Source organism: Odocoileus virginianus, chromosome 3 (assembly GCF_023699985.2).
Source record: "Odocoileus virginianus isolate 20LAN1187 ecotype Illinois chromosome 3, Ovbor_1.2, whole genome shotgun sequence".
NCBI classification, from domain to species: Eukaryota; Metazoa; Chordata; class Mammalia; order Artiodactyla; family Cervidae; genus Odocoileus; species Odocoileus virginianus.
In genome coordinates, this window is record NC_069676.1 from 4,058,931 (window position 1) to 4,077,908 (window position 18,978).

The 18,978-nt window shown below is 60.3% G+C and overlaps 3 protein-coding genes across 7 annotated transcripts; 1 reads left to right on the forward strand and 2 right to left on the reverse strand.

The window, feature by feature from the left end:
* Positions 1-1,156: 1,156 nt before the first annotated feature.
* On the forward strand, positions 1,157-11,796 carry CRLF1 (cytokine receptor like factor 1). 4 transcript variants are annotated; one of them, XM_070461548.1, is made up of 9 exons: positions 1,157-1,396; positions 6,215-6,496; positions 6,817-6,946; positions 7,097-7,266; positions 8,288-8,445; positions 8,533-8,701; positions 10,636-10,823; positions 10,930-10,977; positions 11,473-11,796. In XM_070461548.1, the coding sequence occupies exons 1-9, from the start codon at positions 1,285-1,287 to the stop codon at positions 11,491-11,493; spliced, it is 1,278 nt and encodes a 425-aa protein (XP_070317649.1). In that variant the 5' UTR covers positions 1,157-1,284; the 3' UTR covers positions 11,494-11,796. The 4 variants fall into 4 exon arrangements, with proteins under 4 accessions (XP_070317649.1, XP_070317666.1, XP_070317642.1 ...); XM_070461565.1 differs by having other exon boundaries at positions 1,158-1,396; positions 10,935-10,977; XM_070461541.1 differs by lacking the exon at positions 1,157-1,396 and having other exon boundaries at positions 4,370-6,496.
* A 301-nt stretch (positions 11,797-12,097) lies between these two features.
* Positions 12,098-15,414, reverse strand: REX1BD (required for excision 1-B domain containing). The gene is made up of 5 exons (XM_020884519.2): positions 14,567-15,414; positions 14,390-14,472; positions 13,873-14,077; positions 12,941-13,020; positions 12,098-12,318 (listed from the first exon to the last, which is right to left on the reverse strand). The coding sequence occupies exons 1-5, from the start codon at positions 14,666-14,668 to the stop codon at positions 12,246-12,248; spliced, it is 543 nt and encodes a 180-aa protein (XP_020740178.2). The 5' UTR covers positions 14,669-15,414; the 3' UTR covers positions 12,098-12,245.
* A 1,043-nt stretch (positions 15,415-16,457) lies between these two features.
* On the reverse strand, positions 16,458-18,944 carry UBA52 (ubiquitin A-52 residue ribosomal protein fusion product 1). Of its 2 annotated transcripts, none has more exons than XM_020884527.2 (5): positions 18,860-18,944; positions 17,825-17,935; positions 17,431-17,517; positions 16,730-16,832; positions 16,458-16,648 (listed from the first exon to the last, which is right to left on the reverse strand). In XM_020884527.2, the coding sequence occupies exons 2-5, from the start codon at positions 17,925-17,927 to the stop codon at positions 16,555-16,557; spliced, it is 387 nt and encodes a 128-aa protein (XP_020740186.1). In that variant the 5' UTR covers positions 17,928-17,935; positions 18,860-18,944; the 3' UTR covers positions 16,458-16,554. The 2 variants fall into 2 exon arrangements, with proteins under 2 accessions (XP_020740186.1, XP_020740185.1); XM_020884526.2 differs by having other exon boundaries at positions 17,825-17,938.
* Positions 18,945-18,978: the final 34 nt, after the last annotated feature.

Below are 18,978 nucleotides of genomic sequence, written 5' to 3' on the forward strand. Positions count from 1 at the left end.
CAGGAGCCCTTTTATTGTGGGCGCCCGAATCGGGTGAGGACCGAGAGAAGGAGGGTGAGGCAACGGGGCCGGGAGGGGTCCCGAAACCCAAGCAGTGGCCAAAAATAATAACACGGAGAAGGATCCCTGCGCAAAAAAAGGAAGACAAACTATGCGTCGCTCGGGGCAGCCGGCGTTACCTGGAGTCGGCGGGCGGCGGCCGCCCCAGCGATTACTCACTGCGTGGCGCACCCCACCCGCGGGCCGCTGAGCGGATTTTTCCGTGGGGGGGGTGTTAGCGAGTCGGGGGAGGGCCTGCTTACCGCTCTCCTCCTGGGGGATCCCTCCTGCCCCGCACACGGGACCCGCGCAGGCCCCCGTCTCCTTTCCCACGGGGCCCATTTCTCCCCTCTTGCCCACGCGAGAACTCCCTCCCGAGGCCCCCGGGCGCCCCCACAGAATCCCGGCTCGGACCCGCTCGAGGGGGACAGCTGAGCCTGGGCGAGGTCCGGGGACTCCAAGCCTTGCAACTTTTGCTCGGTCTTCCAGCAAAGCCTGGGGCCGAGGCTGCGCGCGGAGCACCAGAAGAGGCGGGATGAAATGGGAGGGGGAGCGCTGGGCCAAAACCTGTGGGACCCGCGCGCCGAGGGCGTGGGGCGGGACGGAGGGCGACTCTTAGGCCCCCGGGGAGGAAAGGGGCTGGAGATGGGAGCGGGCGGGGCTCAGGGACCGCTCGGTGGGGGGCGGGGCCAGAGCTGGGGTGGGGGCCGGGACGGAGGATGGGGGGGGAGGAGCGGACCGGGGCTCGGGGCTGCAGGCGACGCTGAAGGGGCACGCGGCTGAGGGCTGGGTGCGGGGAAGTGGGCGGGGGTACGGAGACGCGACTGGGGGCCGCCAGGTCCCAGACTGGGGGTAGGGAGCCTGGAGCTGGCAGGGTCGGAAAGGGAGGTCCCAGGTCGGTAAGGGTAGAGTTGGGGGGTTTGGGGCCGCGGGAAAAACGGCGTGTGCGGTGCGCGGCGGGGCGGACGCCGGACGGGTGGGGCTCGCGGTGCCCTCCGGCGGGCGGGCGGGCGGCGGGGAGGCCGGTGCGGGGCCCGCCGCCCCCCCCGGGGCCGGGCCGGGGGCGGGGCCGGGCGGGGCCAGCGGCGCATTAGCGCCTTGTCAATTCGGCTGCTCAGACTTGCTCTGGCCTCCGCGCCCGCGCCCAGCGACGTGCGGGCTGCTTGGCCCGCGCCCTCCTGCGCCCGGCCTGCGCCCCGCGCCCCTCGCCGCCGCCCGCTGCGCGCCCCCGGCAGCGCCGGCCCCATGCCCGCCGGCCGCCCGGGCCCCGCCGCCCAATCCGCGCGGCGGCCGCCGCCGCTGCTGCCCCTACTGCTGCTCTGCGTCCTCGGGGCGCCGCGAGCGGGATCAGGAGCCGGTGAGTACAAGGCGCCGTGCTCCCTCCTTCCCGCCTGGGCCGAGAGCGTGCGCCCCGGGGGCAACCGTGGGGGGGAGGGGGCGCGGGCGCCACCTGGACGGCCCGGGAACAAAGGAAGGCGCCCCCGGTGCGGCCCTCGGGGCGCCCTCACCTGTGGGGCGCACAGCGCTGAAGTTCCCTGGCCCGAGGGTCCGGCTTCCGATACTGAGGCCTTCTTACCTGGGCTGCCCTGTGGAGGACGCCCGACTCGGCCCCAGGGGGTGAGGGGCCGCGGCCTGGGACCCTCTGCACGCCGGGACGCGGGGGGCGCACGCGACAGCGTCTGCTGACTTGGGGTCGCGGAGACTGAGGGTCACCGCACCCGGGCGGGGGCGCACGCAGTAGGCGCGCTGGGTGCCGGCCCTGAGCGGGGCCCCCCCGGGTGGAGGGATGAGCCCCGTGAGGAAGGCGGGGCGGGAGGGGGCCGCTCTGGCCGCCTGGCGCGCGGCCCGGGGTCCCCGGGGACGCGCCTCTCCGCGGGCCGGCGCCGCCGCCCTCCCCCGGCGGGACCCCGCGCGCGGGGTTCTACGGAGTCCCCGCCACTGGCGGCGTTTAGAACAGTTCCCGGCCACGCTGCGCCGGACTAGGAGATTCCAGCGAGAGAAATCTTTGTGAGAGAGTGGGTGAGAGTGAGAGGGAGCGGGAGCCAGCGAGTCCGGGCACCGTGGGCCCAGCCTGGGTATGTGGGGGTGGGCAGTCACCGGCAGCCCCCGGCCCCCGCAGGCCGAGAGACCCCCACCCTGTTGGGAGCTCCTGGCCTCCGGCACTCTCCGGGCCCCCACCCGATGCACACCCCCGCCAGGACACCATCTCCACATCCAGACCCACTCTGGGACACACCCAGAGACACACAAAGACTCACACTGGCTTGTGGCCCGTCACCCTCGCCCTCGGATGCGTGCACACTGCATCCCAGATGCACATTCTCACACCATCGGGGCGCGCACACACACATTCCATCCCTGACACACACACACATTCATGGTCACACACTCTTTCCAAGGGGGAGGCAACGCAAGGCACACAGGCAGGCACAGCCTGCCCTGGGTGTTCACAGTCACCCCAAGGGCCCCATCCAGGCACGCAGGTCGGCCAGCAGGAGCACATACTGCTCCCCTGGCGGACCTACACTGCACAGAGCAGTTTGCAGGCTCCCTGCGGTGCTCCTCCAGAAGGCTTGGGGTCCCGGGTCCTGGGGGCACTTGCTGAAAGCCTAGCATGCCCAAGGCTCCTGGACAGGTGAGGGGCTGCCCCAAGGCCCTCCTTGGATTCCTGACAGCTCTGCCAGGCAGTGGGCAGCACTCGTGACTGCCACCTTTAGTGGCAGGCTTTGTTTTCCAGCCAGCAGAGCAACAAGCAAAGGTGTGGTGGGATTGTTGTGCGTGTGTTTTTTCCTTTAAGGGGGAAGAAATTAAATAAAAGATTCTCACACCTCGGCAATATGTTTCTACTTACGGTGTGTCTTAGCACCTGACTAGCAGGCGAGCAGGTCGTAAAGTGTCTGCAGGTACCAGCAGGACAGGAGATGGGGACCCCAGGATGGAGGCCACCCTCCTGCCTTGCTTGCAGAGAATCTCACACTTTTCGCTTTTAAAACACATGGTGTTCCTTTTTAATAACGGCAGTGGCTCCAGATTGGGAAGGGGGAGAGGAAAAAACTTTTAAAGGCCCCAGCTCTGCGGGAAAGGGCGGGGAGGCAGGGAGCATGGGACGGGGATGGGGTGGGGGGGTCTGTCCAAAAGCCTAGCCCAGGGATCTGCTTGGGGAGCCTTCTAGGAAGCCCCCAAACCAGGCCAAGCCCCCCCCCCCCCCAACCTCAGTGGACTGTCCCCAGCTGCTCTGCCTGGGCTGGAATGTATGCATCCCAGTTCTGCTGAATGCCTTGGCGCTTTGTTCGTGGAGAGAGCACCAGCCGGCCAGGACCCAGAGCTGGGAGGGGCCCTAATCCCAACAGTTCCTCGGCACTTCAGTGTGTTGGGCCCTCTGGACGTCATGAGCTCATCTCATTCATCTCCCCAGCAGGTAGAATGGATTTTCCTCCTATTTTATGGAGGAGAAAACTGAGAACAGGAGAAAGGAAGCCAATTGCCCAGGTGCTTCAGCTGAGATGGGCACCCACATCCTCAGGAGGAGAAGGCCTCCCCGTGACCTTTCCTGCTGGAGCTTGGGTCGGGGGACCGGCCTGTCCAATCCCGCCTGGCCTTGCCCTCTCGCCCCGTCCCCCGCCCAGCCCCGGGAGGGCAGCTGCAGCTGCTGGCAGGCAGGTCACACCAGCCCAGGCCAGGCGGGTGGGGCAGAGAGGCATTGCCCCCGCCTCCAGCCAGGACCCCCCAGAGTGCCCCCTTCCTGGCCTGGCTGTGGTGGTGGGTGGGGGACAGGAGGGCGGGGCGGGACCCACCCCTGAGGGTTGAGGATGGGCCTGGGGTCTGGGCAGGCCTGGCTGTGCCTCCCACCCTGCTGGGGGGTGGGGGGGCCAGGCAGGAAGCGGTGGGTGGGCCGGGGCAGAGACGCTGGCACGCCCGAGTTCATGCCGAAGGAATTCCGAATTAGCGGGCGGCTGGCTGCCTGGGACCTCCGGGGCGGCCCCCTGGCCCCCCGCCCCCGGCCGCCCCCGCCTCCTCGGCTCTGGCCCGCTCAGCCGGCTCCTTCGCACGGACGCTGAGACCTCCGGCGAGCCCTGGGCCAAGCCCCAAACGCAACTGCGATCCCAGGCTCTAGCAAGACCTGGCCCTCCAGGCCAAGTTTGCCCGGGAAAGTCATCAGGGCCGGCCCCGGAACTGTGTCCACCCCATCTCACCCATATGGGGCCGTGGGGGCCAGCACAGGGCAGCCGCAGGAACGGAGGAGGCCTACAAGGGGACTGGGATCGCCCTGTCCTCCCCCCCCCCCACCCCTCTGCCCCCCTGCAGTCCCCTCTTACAGCTGCCCTGCAATCCTTTTAAAATAAAAATCCCTCCCCTGCTCAACTCTGGAATGATTCCTCTCTGAAGGTCTGGCCCCTGCTGACCTCATTGCCTACCACCTGTGCCCCTGGATCTTTGCACTTGCTACTGCACTGCCTGAACACCCTCTTCTATATATTTTCATGGCTGCTGCTTTCATTTCATGCGCTTCCCTGGGGGCTCAGACAGTAAAGCATCTGCTTGCAATGCAGGAGACCCCGGTGTGATCCCTGGGTCAGGAAGGTCCCCTGGAGAAGGGGATGGCAGCCCACTCCAGTATTCTTGCCTGGAGAATTCCATGGACAGAGGAGCCTGGTGGGGTACAGTCCATGGGGTCACAAAGAGTCAGATATGACTGAGTGACTAACTCATTTTGTTCACATCTCAGGTCAAATGCCACCTCCCCAGACAGGCCTCTTGGATCAGTTAGCTGCCACCATTGATTTGTGCTTTATTTTCTCCCTTGTCTGTTCTCTTAGATATTTCTGCTTTTTCCTGCTGCTCCCTTGGATTCAAGTCCCACAAGGGCATGAATTTTGAGTATCTTGGTTACCATTGTGCCCTCAGGTCATAACACATTGTAGGTGCTCCTTGAATTAATGAATGAACAAATGAATCTTTATAACCACTCTTGGTGGAGAGAGAGAAACTTTCTCAAAGGTTCAGAGACGTAAAGGAACTGGGTCAACTTCCAGGGTGAGCTAAGGGCATTCGAAATCAGGTCAGCCTGGCTTGAAAGTCCCACAGAGTTGTCCTTAAAACAAAATTTTCCCTCTTATCAAACAACCCCATGTGGTGAATACCATGATGCCCATTTCCCAGATGGGGAGACTGAGGCTTAGAACGACATCTAGGACTTGAATTGGGCACCCTTCTCCCTGTTCTGTGCCTTGATTTCCTCCTGGATAAAGACAGTTTCCCCTTAGATTCTAATCTTCAGAAGAAGCCATGGGCTGCCCCAGTGGCAGTCGGGAGGAAAGGCACCAACCATGGCCTCCCGGAGGTTCCTGTGCTCAGAACCCAGCTCACACACAACCCAGTTTAGGAAGTCACTTCCCATCTGATCTTTCCAATGGCCCTGAGGACTGTGAGCTTTCTTGTTCCCATTTTGCAGATTAGGAAAACTGAGTTGAGGGGAAGGATGATGATGATGGCCAGACCTTTTGGATGAGGGTTGGGAGCATAGAGCTTGCCACAGTCCCCTTCAGTTCTGGTTGCAGTACAGAGTAGAACTTTAGAGACTGATGAATACAGGTGTAGTGTGCCCACCTTCTATTTGGTGACTGAAGGCAAGGGCCTTCATCTCTCAGAGCCTTGTTTTTTTCATCCATAAAATCAGCAGGATTCTAGTAGGGTACCTCTTTTTAGAAGTGCTTTCCTCCCCCTAGAGACATCTACTATGTGTGAGGTTCTGAGGGACATCAAAGAAAGAACACACAATCTGTTATTTCTAGTTGTCAAAAAATAAAATGAAATTTAAAAGAAAAAAAAAAAAGCAGAGTGCAGTGGTTGTCAGAAGTGTGTGCAAAGTAAGAGTTCCTTGGATCGGAATGAGGTTTGTCACCAATCGGAAAAAGCCCTGAGCAAGTCAGTGAGGAACTGGCTTGGAAGGACTGAGTTGTGGAATCAGACAGCCCTGGGGCTGAATCTCAGCTTTGCCACCAATCTTGGGTTGGTCACTTGACCTGACTGAGCCTCAGTTTCCTTCTCTGTAAAATGGGCCACAGTCATAAACAGCTCCTCTGCAGGACTGCCATGTGCCTGGGAGGTCCGAGGATGGCGGAAGGCCCAGGGCAGCGCCATCCTAGCCCTGACCGGTGCTCCTCTCTGACCCCAGACACGGCTGTGATCAGTCCCCAGGACCCCACGCTCCTCATCGGCTCCTCCCTGCAGGCCACGTGCTCAGTGCGTGGGGACACCCCGGGGGCCACCGCCGAGGGTCTCTACTGGACCCTCAACGGGCGCCGCCTGCCGCCCGAGCTCTCCCGAATGCTCAACGCCTCCACTATGGCCCTCGCCCTGGCCAACCTCAATGGATCCAGGCAGCAGTCAGGGGACAACCTTGTGTGCCATGCCCGCGACGGCAGCATCCTGGCCGGCTCCTGCCTCTATGTTGGCCGTAAGTGGACAACCCAGGGGCAGATCTTGGGGGCAGCATCTCCCTCTGGAGAGGGGTGTGATTCATGGGCCCTCTGGTCTTGGGCTGAACAGTGGGTATACTGGCACAAGTTGAGGGGCATGGGCCCCCAGGGTGGGCATGAGATCCTGGAGGCTCCCATACACCATCCTCAAGAGAGCTGGGCAGGTGGTACTGCCCACGTCCACTCTGTCCATCCTCCTTCTGCTCCAAGGGGGGGCCCCCTGGCTGGCAGCCAACAAGTCCTCCTTCCCCCTGTCCGTGGCCAGCCCAGACCTCAGCCCCCATATCCACTTCCCCAGTCCCCCCAGAGAAACCCTTCAACATCAGCTGCTGGTCCAAGAACATGAAGGACCTGACATGCCGCTGGACGCCGGGGGCCCACGGGGAAACCTTCCTCCACACCAACTACTCCCTCAAGTACAAGCTGAGGTTGGTGGTGGCCCTTGGGTGACATGTCCCAGCCAGCTGTGTGGCCTGGGCCGCCTTCTCGGAGCTCCAGGGTCCTGTCTGCACTTCCGGGCTGGGATGGGGAGGTCCGGGGGGCCCCTCACGTGTCCTCCTCCCCGCCTGTCCCTGCAGGTGGTACGGGCAGGACAACACGTGTGAGGAGTACCACGCGGTGGGACCTCATTCCTGCCACATCCCCAAGGATCTGGCTCTCTTTACACCCTATGAGATCTGGGTGGAGGCCACCAACCGGCTGGGCTCAGCCCGCTCTGATGTGCTGACCCTGGACATTCTGGATGTGGGTGAGCCCTGCCCCCCACCAAGGCCAGCGTGGCCCACCTGCAACCCTCACCTCCAGCCCTCCCCACACACACACCGGCCCAGCCATGCCTGCAGCTCAGCTGAGGGTCTCATGGACCAGGCTGGTTGGGGATGGGAGGAGCGAGGCATCCACCCACTGGTCCCCAGCCCCCTGCAGCAGCCAGGATACCCCTACTCTGCGGAGAACACCTGGCCTGGCTGCTTCCCCCACCAGCAGCCCAGGTGTGCGGGGAGAGGGCCCCAGGGAGCTGGGAGGGGGCGCCCAGGTCGGGAGGCGCCCCAGGAAGCCGCAGCCTGGAGCTGAGAGGGGGTGCAGGCAGGAGGCAGGAAGTGGATGATCCGCGAGCAGAATTGGGCCTAATCTAATTAGGGTGTTTCTCAGCCCCGAGCAGGCCTGTGCCTTAACCCTTTCGGCCCCTCACCAAGGCCTCAGGGGAAGAGGCCAGCCCTCCTTGCAGCCCAAAGGACTCCCAGAAGTCTCCTTGGAAGGCTTGCAGCAAGTCCCTCCTCTTGCTTCCCACTTTGTTTCCTCAATTCCTGAAGCTGCTGTGGGCATGTCCCAGTGTCCCTTTGCCCCTAGCATAGCAGTCACATTGAGGACCTTTGTGAAGCCGGAAGGAGCAGGAGGTAGGCAGTGGAGGGGATGTGTCAAGGGGAGCTTCCCAGCGGTCTGGCAGCCTAAGGGCCCCCTGCACTCCTGGGAATAATAATAATAATATCATCATCCAGGCAGTGTCTGCTTTTTACATAGTTCCCTGAAGATAGGATTATGTTTCTCCTGTCACAGATAATTGTGGTGATAACAGCTAACATTAATTGAGTGCTTCTAGGTGCTGAGTGTTACCCGAATATTATCTAATATAATCCACCCGTCCCAAGTTGGGGGAGGGAGGAGAACGGAAGCAGGTGCCATCTAAGCCACGTGCTCTGGTACTTGGACCCAGAGGGTGCCAGCCAGGTCCAAAGAGATCCTGATGACGAAGGCCCGCCCTGCCCCCATAGTGACCACCGACCCCCCGCCGGACGTGCACGTGAGCCGCGTAGGGGGCCTGGAGGACCAGCTGAGTGTGCGCTGGGTTTCACCGCCTGCCCTCAAGGACTTCCTCTTCCAAGCCAAGTACCAGATCCGCTACCGAGTGGAGGACAGCGTGGACTGGAAGGTGCCTGGCCCCGCCCCCCAGGTCCGCTCCGCCCTCCTCCCATCCCCCGCCGCACGCCCCGCCTCTGACCCTACGCTGGCCGCCCAGGTGGTGGACGATGTGAGCAACCAGACCTCCTGCCGCCTGGCAGGCCTGAAGCCCGGCACCGTCTACTTCGTGCAAGTGCGCTGCAACCCCTTTGGCATCTACGGCTCCAAGAAGGCTGGGATCTGGAGCGAATGGAGCCACCCCACGGCCGCCTCCACCCCCCGAAGTGGTGAGCACCCCAGCGGGGCTGGGTGGGCCTGGGACCAGCACCAAAACAGCCTGAGCCTCTGTTTCCTTATTTCCTTCGGGAGAGTTGAGGTCTCAAACTCTTGGCCCCCCGGGGGCCAATTGTGGCCCTTGAATTTATTTTCTTAGCCTGTCATTTGGGGAAAAAAAAGTTTGAACTACTTGCAGACTTTTAAAAACAGTAAGTTTTACCCAAATACCCTAGATTCCCTAGAAATAAATTGTCTAGAAAATGTAACAGGACACAGAATTACTCCACAGCCCCTATCAGCAGAGGCTGCCCCTCAAGTCATGGCCCTTGCTCTTTTGGTTGCGCTATCCCCACTTGGCCCACTGCACCCACGTATACCCCTTCCCTAGCCCCTAAGGGCAAGTGAATATGAGACCCTTGCTTCTCTAAGACCATGGGCTGCCAACTCTCCCTACAACAGGCTTTGGTTTCCCCTTCAGATCAAGGTAGCAGGATGGGATGATCAGAGGCCTGGGTCTGATTCCCTTTGCCATCTTCTCTCCTTTGTGAAATGGTATGAAATCTTACTTGGTATGTCTGGCCTCAGCTTTCCCATCTGGAAAGTAGGGATGACAGTCATGCCTGCCTCAGGCCATTGTGAGGGTTAGATGAGAGATAACCCATGGAAAGTGCCCTCATGGTGGGTGCCACCCAAGTGTTTGCAAGTAATAGTTACTGAGGCTCCTATCGCCTGCTCCCCGCCATGGTTTCACCCAAGGGAGGCCCCCTTTCCTCAGACAAGGACCCCAAGCCCCCAAGAGGTGCAGCCAGCCACCCAGAGTCACACAAGGATCTGAACGCACTTTCCTCCAAGTCCAGGCTCACGCCCTTGGAATGATGGGGAAACCAAGGCCCAGAGAGGGTCTCAGAGTCAGGGAATGGCAGACCAAGGCTCCAGCTAGTTCCCCAGCCCCCATCCTGGGCCCCTCCAGGTTCAGGGGTGGGCGGGAACTAGCACAGCCAGGAGGGGCTTGAGCCTTGGCCCCTGCTCGTGCCCAGCACCTGCGATTCTTGCACGGGAGCCAGCAGGCGGCTGCGTCCGCTGGGGAGGCTGGGGGAGGCCAGGGGAGGCCGCCAGGGGCAGTGGGGGCCGGGGCTGTGCCAGGGCCTGTCAGCGGGTCCCCGGCATTATTTATGACGTGAGGCCGATGTCCTTATCCGCCGGCCCGCTCAGGCTGCTCAGGGCTGGCGGTGGCTGGCGGCTGGATGGACAGGCCGGCCTCCCACCTGGCCCTCCTGGCCCACTCCCCATCCATCCGGCTGTACTCTCAGGCCTGTCCTGGGGACTGTCCCTCCCCGCAGAGTCACTTCGGATTGTCAGCCTCCTTTCATCTCTCTGTCACTCACTCTCTTTCCCTGTGTCTGTCTTTCTGCCTTTTTTGGTTTCTGCGTCCCTACGTCTCTGTCCCTTCCTGTTCTGGCTCCTTCTCCATCTCTCCACCCTCTGCATCTCCTTGGCCGTCCCCCGTGGCTTTCGCTCTCCCTGTATCTGTCTCTCCTAGCCTCCAGCTCTTAATGCCTGCCTTGCGCTCTCCAGCTTTCCCATCAGTGTCTCTCTCCCTTCCCCTGCCCCCTGCTCCGCTGCGGCTTATCCCTCTGGCCCTGGCCCTTCTCCTCCCCACTCCCCCGCTTTCACTCACACCTGGCTCAGGCCGCGAGTCGGGTGCCTGGAGATGTGGAGGAGGAACCCCTTCCTCCCCCTGCCCCCTGTCTCCTTGGGGGCGCAGCTGGGCTGCAGTGCTGGGCCGGGCCGTGGGGCGGACCGGGTCGCCTTGAAACAGGGACGGGCGGCGGGGGGGAGGGTCCCCAAGGTGAACGCGGTCCTGCCGCGCGAGGGAACCTCCCTCTCCTGCCCGCGCGCGCCCTCTGCTGGCCGCGCCCTGACGCTGCCGCTCCGCCCCCATTAGAGCGCCCGGGCCCGGGCGGCGGGGCTTGCGAGCCGCGGGGCGGCGAGCCGAGCTCGGGGCCGGTGCGGCGCGAGCTCAAGCAGTTTCTGGGCTGGCTCAAGAAGCACGCGTACTGCTCGAACCTCAGCTTCCGCCTCTATGACCAGTGGCGAGCCTGGATGCAGAAGTCACATAAGACCCGCAACCAGGTAGGGAAATGGGACCCTCGGGAAAGGGGTGGAGGCGCGGGGCCAGGGGGCAAAGGGGATGGGAGGTGGGGCCGCAGCCCTCAGACACTGCCTCCTTCCTTCCAAGCACAGGACGAGGGGATCTTGTCCTCGGGCAGACGGGGCGCGGCGAGAGGTAAGGGGCAGCCCAGGTGGGTGGGCAGGCCGCGGGACAAGGGCCCTCCTGGTGACCACGGGCCGCGGGCTCTCCATCCTCAGCCTTAGAGTTGCTGAGGTCAAGTCTTTCCTCCAGCATTTACAGCATTTACCCAACACCTACTGTGTGCCTGCCCCTGTGGCCTTTAGCCAAGGAAGAACACCCAGACCCCTTCAAAATGTCCAGAGGGGAATATCGTCCTCAGGAATGAATGCACATAGCCACCTGCGGGGCATGTATGAGCGCCTACTGCATACTGGCCCTGTGCCAAGTGTGTTACCTGCAGGACAACCCATGGGATGGATAGATATTACTTCTCAGATAAGAAAACCAGGGCCCAGAGAGGGGCAGCGGCCTGCTGAGGGCACCTAGCTGAAAGTGGTGGGCCCAGGACCTGGGCTGGGGCCTCATTTGCTCTGTGGTCCTGGCCCCTCCCGGGCTTCTTGCTAAGCCTGGCTTCCCCTCTGCCTGCAGGTCCTGCCAGATAAGCTCTAGAGGCTGGGGCTGCCCCCTCCCTGCTGCATGGAGATCCAGGGGCCACCCCCAGACTGGGGGCCATCTCTGTACCCTCACCTCAGGGTGCCCTAGCCCTGTCAGCAGCAGCGGGGGCGAGTACTCTGAGCTCTGAAACAGCTCTGGCCTCCATGTGAGGTGCACCCCAGTGGGGTGTGTGGGTGTGAAGGGGGGCTTAGCTTCCCAGAATGCTTGCCAGAGCTGAGTGTGAAGAATGGTTATTACTCTCCCTACCCAGGACCCCCTCCAAGGAATCTTTTTAAATAAACAAAACTATTTAGGTGCCCTGATTGTGAAGGTGAGTTCGGGGCTAGAGTGGCCTAGGGTGGGGGGCTGCGGGGCTTAGGGGATGCACATGGAATCCTGATGACCCTTTGGGATGGGAATCTTCACCTCCCAGAATTTCCAGCTCTCTCCATGATCGAAATATCTTGTTCTAAACTCCTTGGAGAGTGGGCTTCAAAACACCAGTTTCCAGTCATGCAGTGGGGGTGGTGGAAGGGACTCTTGCATCCAGCATCCCTGGCTTTGTGGGACCCCACCCCAGCACCCCAGGACACAAGAGATAGTGGAGCAGCTGCAGACAGAAGGTTCTTTAGGTTCTTTATTATGGGAGGTGAAGTGAACTCAAGGAGGGTCAGTGGTCCAGTGGGGTGTGACCCCAGCCAGCTGGTGGTCAGGGCAGGGCGCCATATGCCCCATTTTCCATCTCTCTTGTCCCTGCGGAGCCACCATCACTCGGCAGATTCCGCATCAAACCTGAGGTCCTGGAGAACCTCACTGATCGCTTCCATGGTTTTAATTACCCTACAAGAGTGGATGGGAACTATAAATAAAACCCAGATGGGGCGAATTAGCTGCTGCAGTGCAGCTCCAAGGGGGCTGTAGCAAGCCCCGGGCCCGCCTGCCTGCCGCCAGACCTCCAGGCAGCACTAGCAGTGGCAGGACCACTTAGGTGCCTGGGAGGAGGGGTGGCCCTCTGGATCAGAGTGGCGGGAGGAAAGGTCACCTTGGGCGAGCGTGTGCCAGCAGGAAGGTGTGCGGGGTGACTGTGGCAGATGTCTAGTGGGTGTGCACATGTGTGTCTGGGAGGCTGCAGACGTGTGCCTGGTAGGGCCTGGGCAACCATGTCCAAGCTCCGAGTCGAGCCATGTGAGCGGGATCGACAGGTGTGAGGGGTGCAGCCGTGTCCTGAAAATCCACAGCGAGTCTGGTGTGAAAGGGCAGGGCATATGCACCGGGGGAAGGTGGATAGTTCATCTAGGATCACCAGGTGAAGGTTCTGGTGTGCACGCCCAACGGGTTGTGTGCAGGTCCAGAGGGTTGGCGGTCAACCTTGCCAGCCCTGGGGCACGCCTGTTTGGGGCTGGGTGCCCAAGGATGCCTATGCAGACCTAGCATGGTCAGCCCACTGGGAGGCAGCACTCACTTCATCTTCAGCTGGTGCATCTGCAGGCTGTCGTCCTGCCCGGTCAGCTCTGGTGTCCCCATCAACTGCAGCAGGGCCACCTGGTTGGGGAATGGGCAGCAAGGAGGATGTCATCGTTGGCAGAGGCTGTGCCCTCAGGAGGGAGGGGGAAACACTGAAGCACCCAGAAAGGCAGCACAAGGGGGAGGAGGGGCAAAGCAGGCAGGAGTCTCAAGGGCTGCGGTTCTTTTAACGCTGGAGGAATCTAGGATTAGGTTTAGAGGGGCTCCTGACCAGGGGGGCCGAGTGGGCGGGCCCTAGAGTCAGAGGGTGTGGCCTCATGTAGGCGGGGAAGGGGAATAAGGGTGAAATCTTAGCCAGGGATTGGGGGACAGGAGTGGTGCAGATGGGGGTATAAAGTAGGCAGAATCTCTTAGTCTCAGAGACCAGCCAGGGCATTATAATCCCAATTTGGAAGTAGGCCAAAAACCTAGACTTGGGTTGGCCTGGGAATCCCAGCGGAGAGTGTGGTGCGGGCGTGGCTTCACGTGGCCTTGTATCTCGATCAGAATTGGCTGTGAAGGCAGGGTAGGCCGGGTCACAGGCCCACAATTTAGGCTGGGATCTGGGGTTACTAGGAAGGGAACTTGACCTGGAGTTTCACGGCGCCCAATCTGAGGGCGGAGTAACAGATCCGGGGCACTGGGACAAGCCAGAGGGGGTAGGAGCCCTGGAGAGGCGGGGTCTGGGACGAGCGGACGTGTCCTGGATAAAAGTGGGGGCAGAAAGGAGGGGGCTAAGCCTGAAACTCTCAAGTGAAATCTTAATGGACAACTTAGCTGGGGTATGTAGAGACGGTGCTGGGGCACCAGGGGCGGGGTTTGCAGGGACGGAATGTGGCCCTTCCCCCAAGGGGTGCACCGCGGGCCAAGACCCCGGGAATGGGGCCTCACCGTGGTCAGTCGCGTCTCCTCCAGCTGCTGCAGGCTGCGCACGTGACTCGCGAGCAGCGGCTGCGCTCGGGGTCCGGCTAGCTCGGCCTCCACCGCCAGCACCTCTCTCGAGGCGGCGGCGAAGACCTGGGTCACCTCGTGTACGGTGCTCCGGTAGCGCGGGAAGTCGTAGGGCGGGCCGCTGCTCAGGTACTGGCGGTGGCCTCTGCGGCAGGTGGGGGTCCTGAGGCTACGGCCCCCACTCTCAGGCCCTGCACCCGCATCGACCGCCTGAAAGCCGCCCAAGAAGTGTCCCTCGACCCCAGAGTGTGGAGGACGTTCCGATCCCCGTAGGGTAACTCGAGACGAGCGCACCCCAGCGCATAGCGAAGGGAGCGATCTGGTCTCCCCGCAAACCCCGCTCCACCTCCGACGCTGAGGCGCGCGGGGACCCAATTCCTCCCTCAAGGCTCGCCCATCCTCAGAGTGGGCTGGGCCGAACATTGGGACCCCTCCCCTCCCATACGCCCACACTCACTCCTCCAGCCGGCGGAAGGCCTGCGCGCGCTCAGCTTGCAGCTGATGGATGCGCTGCACCAGCGCCCGGATCGGAGCATCTTTCTACGGAGCGAGGAGCATGGCTAGGGCATGAAGCTGGCGCCCCCGGGCCTGCACCGCCCGCCCCACTCATGTTCCCGCTCGGGCTCGAGCTCACCCAGGGCCACACCAGCTCCTCGCGCTCTGGGACTCCAGTGGCGGCCGTATCACCGGGCACCGCAGGGACAGTGGACTCTGATGCGGCCTCCGCCGTGATCATGACTGCGCAGCTCTGGCCCCGCCCGGGATCAGGTTGCTGCGATGCGCCTGGCGCCCCCTGCAGGCCCGGAGGCCTCGGAACCTAGCCAACATGGAAGAAACCCCGGAGAAGAATGGGAAGCGGACTGGAGGGTTTCTCAGGCCTGACACCCTCTAGCCACTCCACCCCGTGTTTATTCCTGTCCACCACTCACCTTCTCAAACTTTTTGATCTTGAATATAAGGTTCTATATACACAAGGTTTTGTTTCTATACAACTATCGGCACCCGACTTCACTTCCTCACATCCCATTCCCACACAACTAAAGAAAAAGCTATCTGGGAAGTGATATTCGTCATTTGACGCCACAAGGTTGTGACAAAAGTGGGATCTGAGCGCAGGTTCTGACATTGGAAAGCTCAAGTCGCTGGAACCCAGCCCACAGCAGATTCACTAGCAGGTCCTATGTGAACCGGTTGGAAAAAGAAATTGACTCAGTCCTGTCTCTTTGCAACCCCATGGAATACAGTCCATGGAATTCTCCAGGTCAGAACACTGGAGTGGGTAGCCTTCCAGTTCTCCATGGGATCTTCCCAACCCAGGTCTCCAGCATTGCAGGCGGATTCTTTACCAGTTGAGCCACAAGGGAAGCCCAAGAAGACTGGAGTGGGTGAAAGTGAAAGTGAAGTCGCTCAGTCGTCTCTGACTCCATAGACTGTAGCCTACCAGGATCCTCAGTCCACGGGATTTTCCAGGCAAAAATACTGGAGTGGGTTGCCATTTCCTTCTCCAGAGGATCTTCCTGACCCAGGGATTGAACTTGGGTCTCCAGCATTGTAGGCAGACTCTTTACCATCTGAGCTAATACTGGAGTGGGTAGCCTACTCCTTTTCCAGGGGACCTTCCCTACCCAAGAATTGAACCAGCATTGCAGGTGGATTCTCTTACCAACTGAGCTATCAGGGGAGCCCTGATTGGAAGTGAGCTGAAAAAGAGCCCCTGAGATGGGAGTCCAGGGCAGGGCAGGGCGAGGGTGGTGGTATAGTGTTTCATATTGAGAGGCCTGAGAGCTGTATACACACTGCCTAATTTAAACTTCAGAACCTCCCTCCTCTAGGAGTGGACAAGTGGATAGACCAGGAAAATGGTGGCCTGGCCTTAGGGAGGGAGGGGCAACTAACAAAAAATGAAACTCATCTACCTGAGACATGAAGCGACAGCCTCCAGGTCTCAGCTATTCTCAGGCATTACTGTCTGGGCCTGAGTTGTCACCTACATCCAGCCCCAGTCATCCCAAGACAAATAAAAACATGGGCTTGCCAGGGTACTGCTGCCCTCCCCTGACAGACATATCTTGGGTGGGGCCCAGGGGCTCCAGTGGTCAGGCAGAACGGAGAAAAGGTGTTATTACACTAGGTGGGGTGTTCCATCCTATCCACCCATCCGCCCACACCCAAACACCTCCAGGGCCCAGACATGAGGGGCTGTTAAATGTGCCTGACCGGGTCCCACCAGTCACTTGGTTGAAGGTCTTTATTCTCATATTTCAGATGGTAAAACCCAAATGGGAGGGCTCACTAGGTTATATGGCAGAGGGCCAGGTCTGAGACTTGCCTGTGCTGTGGTTATGACAACTTCAGATGTGAAGGACAGGGACCATGGCCCAATTTACAGATGAGACAAGTGGAACTCCAGACCTGGGACCCCCCCCAAGGGCTATGAAGAGCTGAGTGACACGAAGTCCCGTAGATGTCCACACCTCAGTCACCTCCCCACTGGACAGACCAGCCACAGGGACACCAATTACTGCTCCAGTCAACGAAAGGGAAACTTTATTGAGGCCCCAGGACCACGGGGCTTGGGCAGGAGGCCGCCCTGTGGGCAAAGGAGAAGCCGGCAGAGGGGCTTTACTTGACCTTCTTCTTGGGGCGCAGGTTGTTGGTGTGGCCGCACTTCTTCTTGCGGCAGTTGACAGCACGGGGGTGCAGGCGGGCATAACACCTGTGGGAGCACAGCAGGGCCGGTGAGGGCACACCCCGACCGCCCAGCCACCCCCGCCCCGCCCCTGAACGGGAGCCATACTTGCGGCAGATCATCTTGTCGCAGTTGTATTTCTGAGCAAGCTGGCGGAGGGAAGGCTCAATGATGCCGCCTCGCAGACGAAGCACCAAGTGCAGGGTGGACTCTACAGGAAATAAAGGGCGGAGAGAGACACTGACCGAGCCTTGCCTCACCACCTCAGTCCCAGGGGTGGAGGGCAGCCTGCAGGGCCCTCCAGACCAGTTTATCAAGTATGATGGGGCTACATCAGAATCCCGTGGGTATGTGCAGATGGACATGCCACCGCACAGAACCTCCACCTTGTCATGTCCCACCAGTCCTCACGAAATTGGAGACTAATATAAATATACATCAACAGTGGTATCCATCTGCGTTTCCCCACAAGCAAGGCAATTCTTAAAAGATGCAAGGATAACCTTTTATTTTGCTAAGGAAAAAGTGGTGATTTCCTTTACAATACTTATAACATTAATACACACACACACAGGCCTTAAAAAAAAGTGACTAAGAACATGAGAATCCATGGCCATTTGGAAAACACTGATGGAGATGCTTTTCAGCGATGAAAACAGCACTTTAGAGAGCAACACTCCCTAGCGCCATTTGATCCCCACCTTAAGGACCACCCTTCTCTACAGCTCCCTCCTGGTGACAGACTGTCAGTATTCCATCCTGGGTCCCAGGCCTCGCTGAGGTCCTGTCTAGCCACCCCACCCCCGTACCTTTCTGGATATTGTAGTCTGACAGAGTGCGGCCATCCTCCAGCTGTTTGCCCGCGAAGATCAGACGCTGCTGGTCAGGTGGGATGCCTAAGAAAAGAGGATTTCCATGATAGAGGCTCTCTCGCAAGCACATTGCTGGCAACTGCCACAACCACCCCTCTCCGACACACACACACACACACAGACACACACACATACGCTGTGCCAGGATTACCCGAATCTGTCAAAAGGGAAACTGAGGTAGGGAGGGCAAGCTGCCTTCCCAAGATGACACTGGGGAACACGGGCATGGCTGAGATCTGTTGAAGCCCAGCACCCATTCCACACAGGACAGCAGATACCCAGGGCTGAGGAGTTCCTACTGGGCCAAGCACTCAGACTCAGCCCAACTCACCCTCCTTGTCTTGGATTTTGGCTTTGACATTCTCAATGGTGTCACTGGGCTCGACCTCAAGGGTGATGGTCTTGCCCGTCAGGGTCTTCACAAAGATCTGCATCTCTGCGTCTGCTGGGGAGAGAGGGTTAGCATGGATGGGGGAGTGGTGATCGCTAAAGGTCTGAGGAGCCCCAGCTCACAGGCTGATCAGGCAGGTTTAGTCCCTGACAACCCCATGTATAACTCGACCTCAACTGCAGGCCCACCTCTGTGCCTGTTTCCTTCTGCCCCTCTGAGCCTGCACCTTCAACTTTAGGGCACCACCCTGCCAAGCATATTTTCTCCAAGGTGGTCTGAAGTCCCACCCTTCCTCTCCTCACCAGACCCTGCCCTTCCTGCAGCCTGTGTGAGAATCTCTTCTTCGTAACATCTCAACACGCGCACTTTCCTCCCTACAATCCCTTTTCCTCTTCAATACCAAGGTCAGACACCCAAAACTCCGGCTTCCTTCTGGGTTACACCCTAAAGCTCAGACCACACTTCCTGCTTTTTATCCAATCCATATATAACAACTGCTAACCACGTGCCTGGTACTTGTTTACACAGGTATGTTTTCATCTTTCTTAGTTAAGAAAACAGTTGCTACTACCAGACTCTTTACAGACTTAGCAAAGGAGATTGATGAAAACCCAGCTCAGGGGCTTCATAGTTTCGAAGGGATTGGCAGTTTCCGCCACGAGAAAAAATTACAGTTAACACCCCTCCGCATTATATTGGATCATCCCCGAAGGACACACGCTCTCTCCCCGAGGCCTCCTCAGACAGCTGGGGCCGGCGGAGCAGGCAAGCTCCCCTTCCAAATGTCGATTTCCCTCGCGGGGCCCAGCTCGGGACCGGAATCCGGCCCAGCGTGCCTTGCTAAGCCATCCCGCAGAACCTGGCCCGCCTACACGGATTCCAGGCCGCCGCCTCCGTTCCCTGGGTCCCCATAGTCCCCCGAACCCTACAAACCAACCCGGCCCACCGCCAACCCGCAAGGCCTCCACCACCAACCTGCTCGGCCGCCTGGTTGAAGAGAAAGAGGGCGGCGGAACCGGAAACCGCCGATTCGCCGCCGAAAGCGCCTGCGCACCGAGCACGCTGCGTGCTTGCGTCACAATCCGCGCCACGCG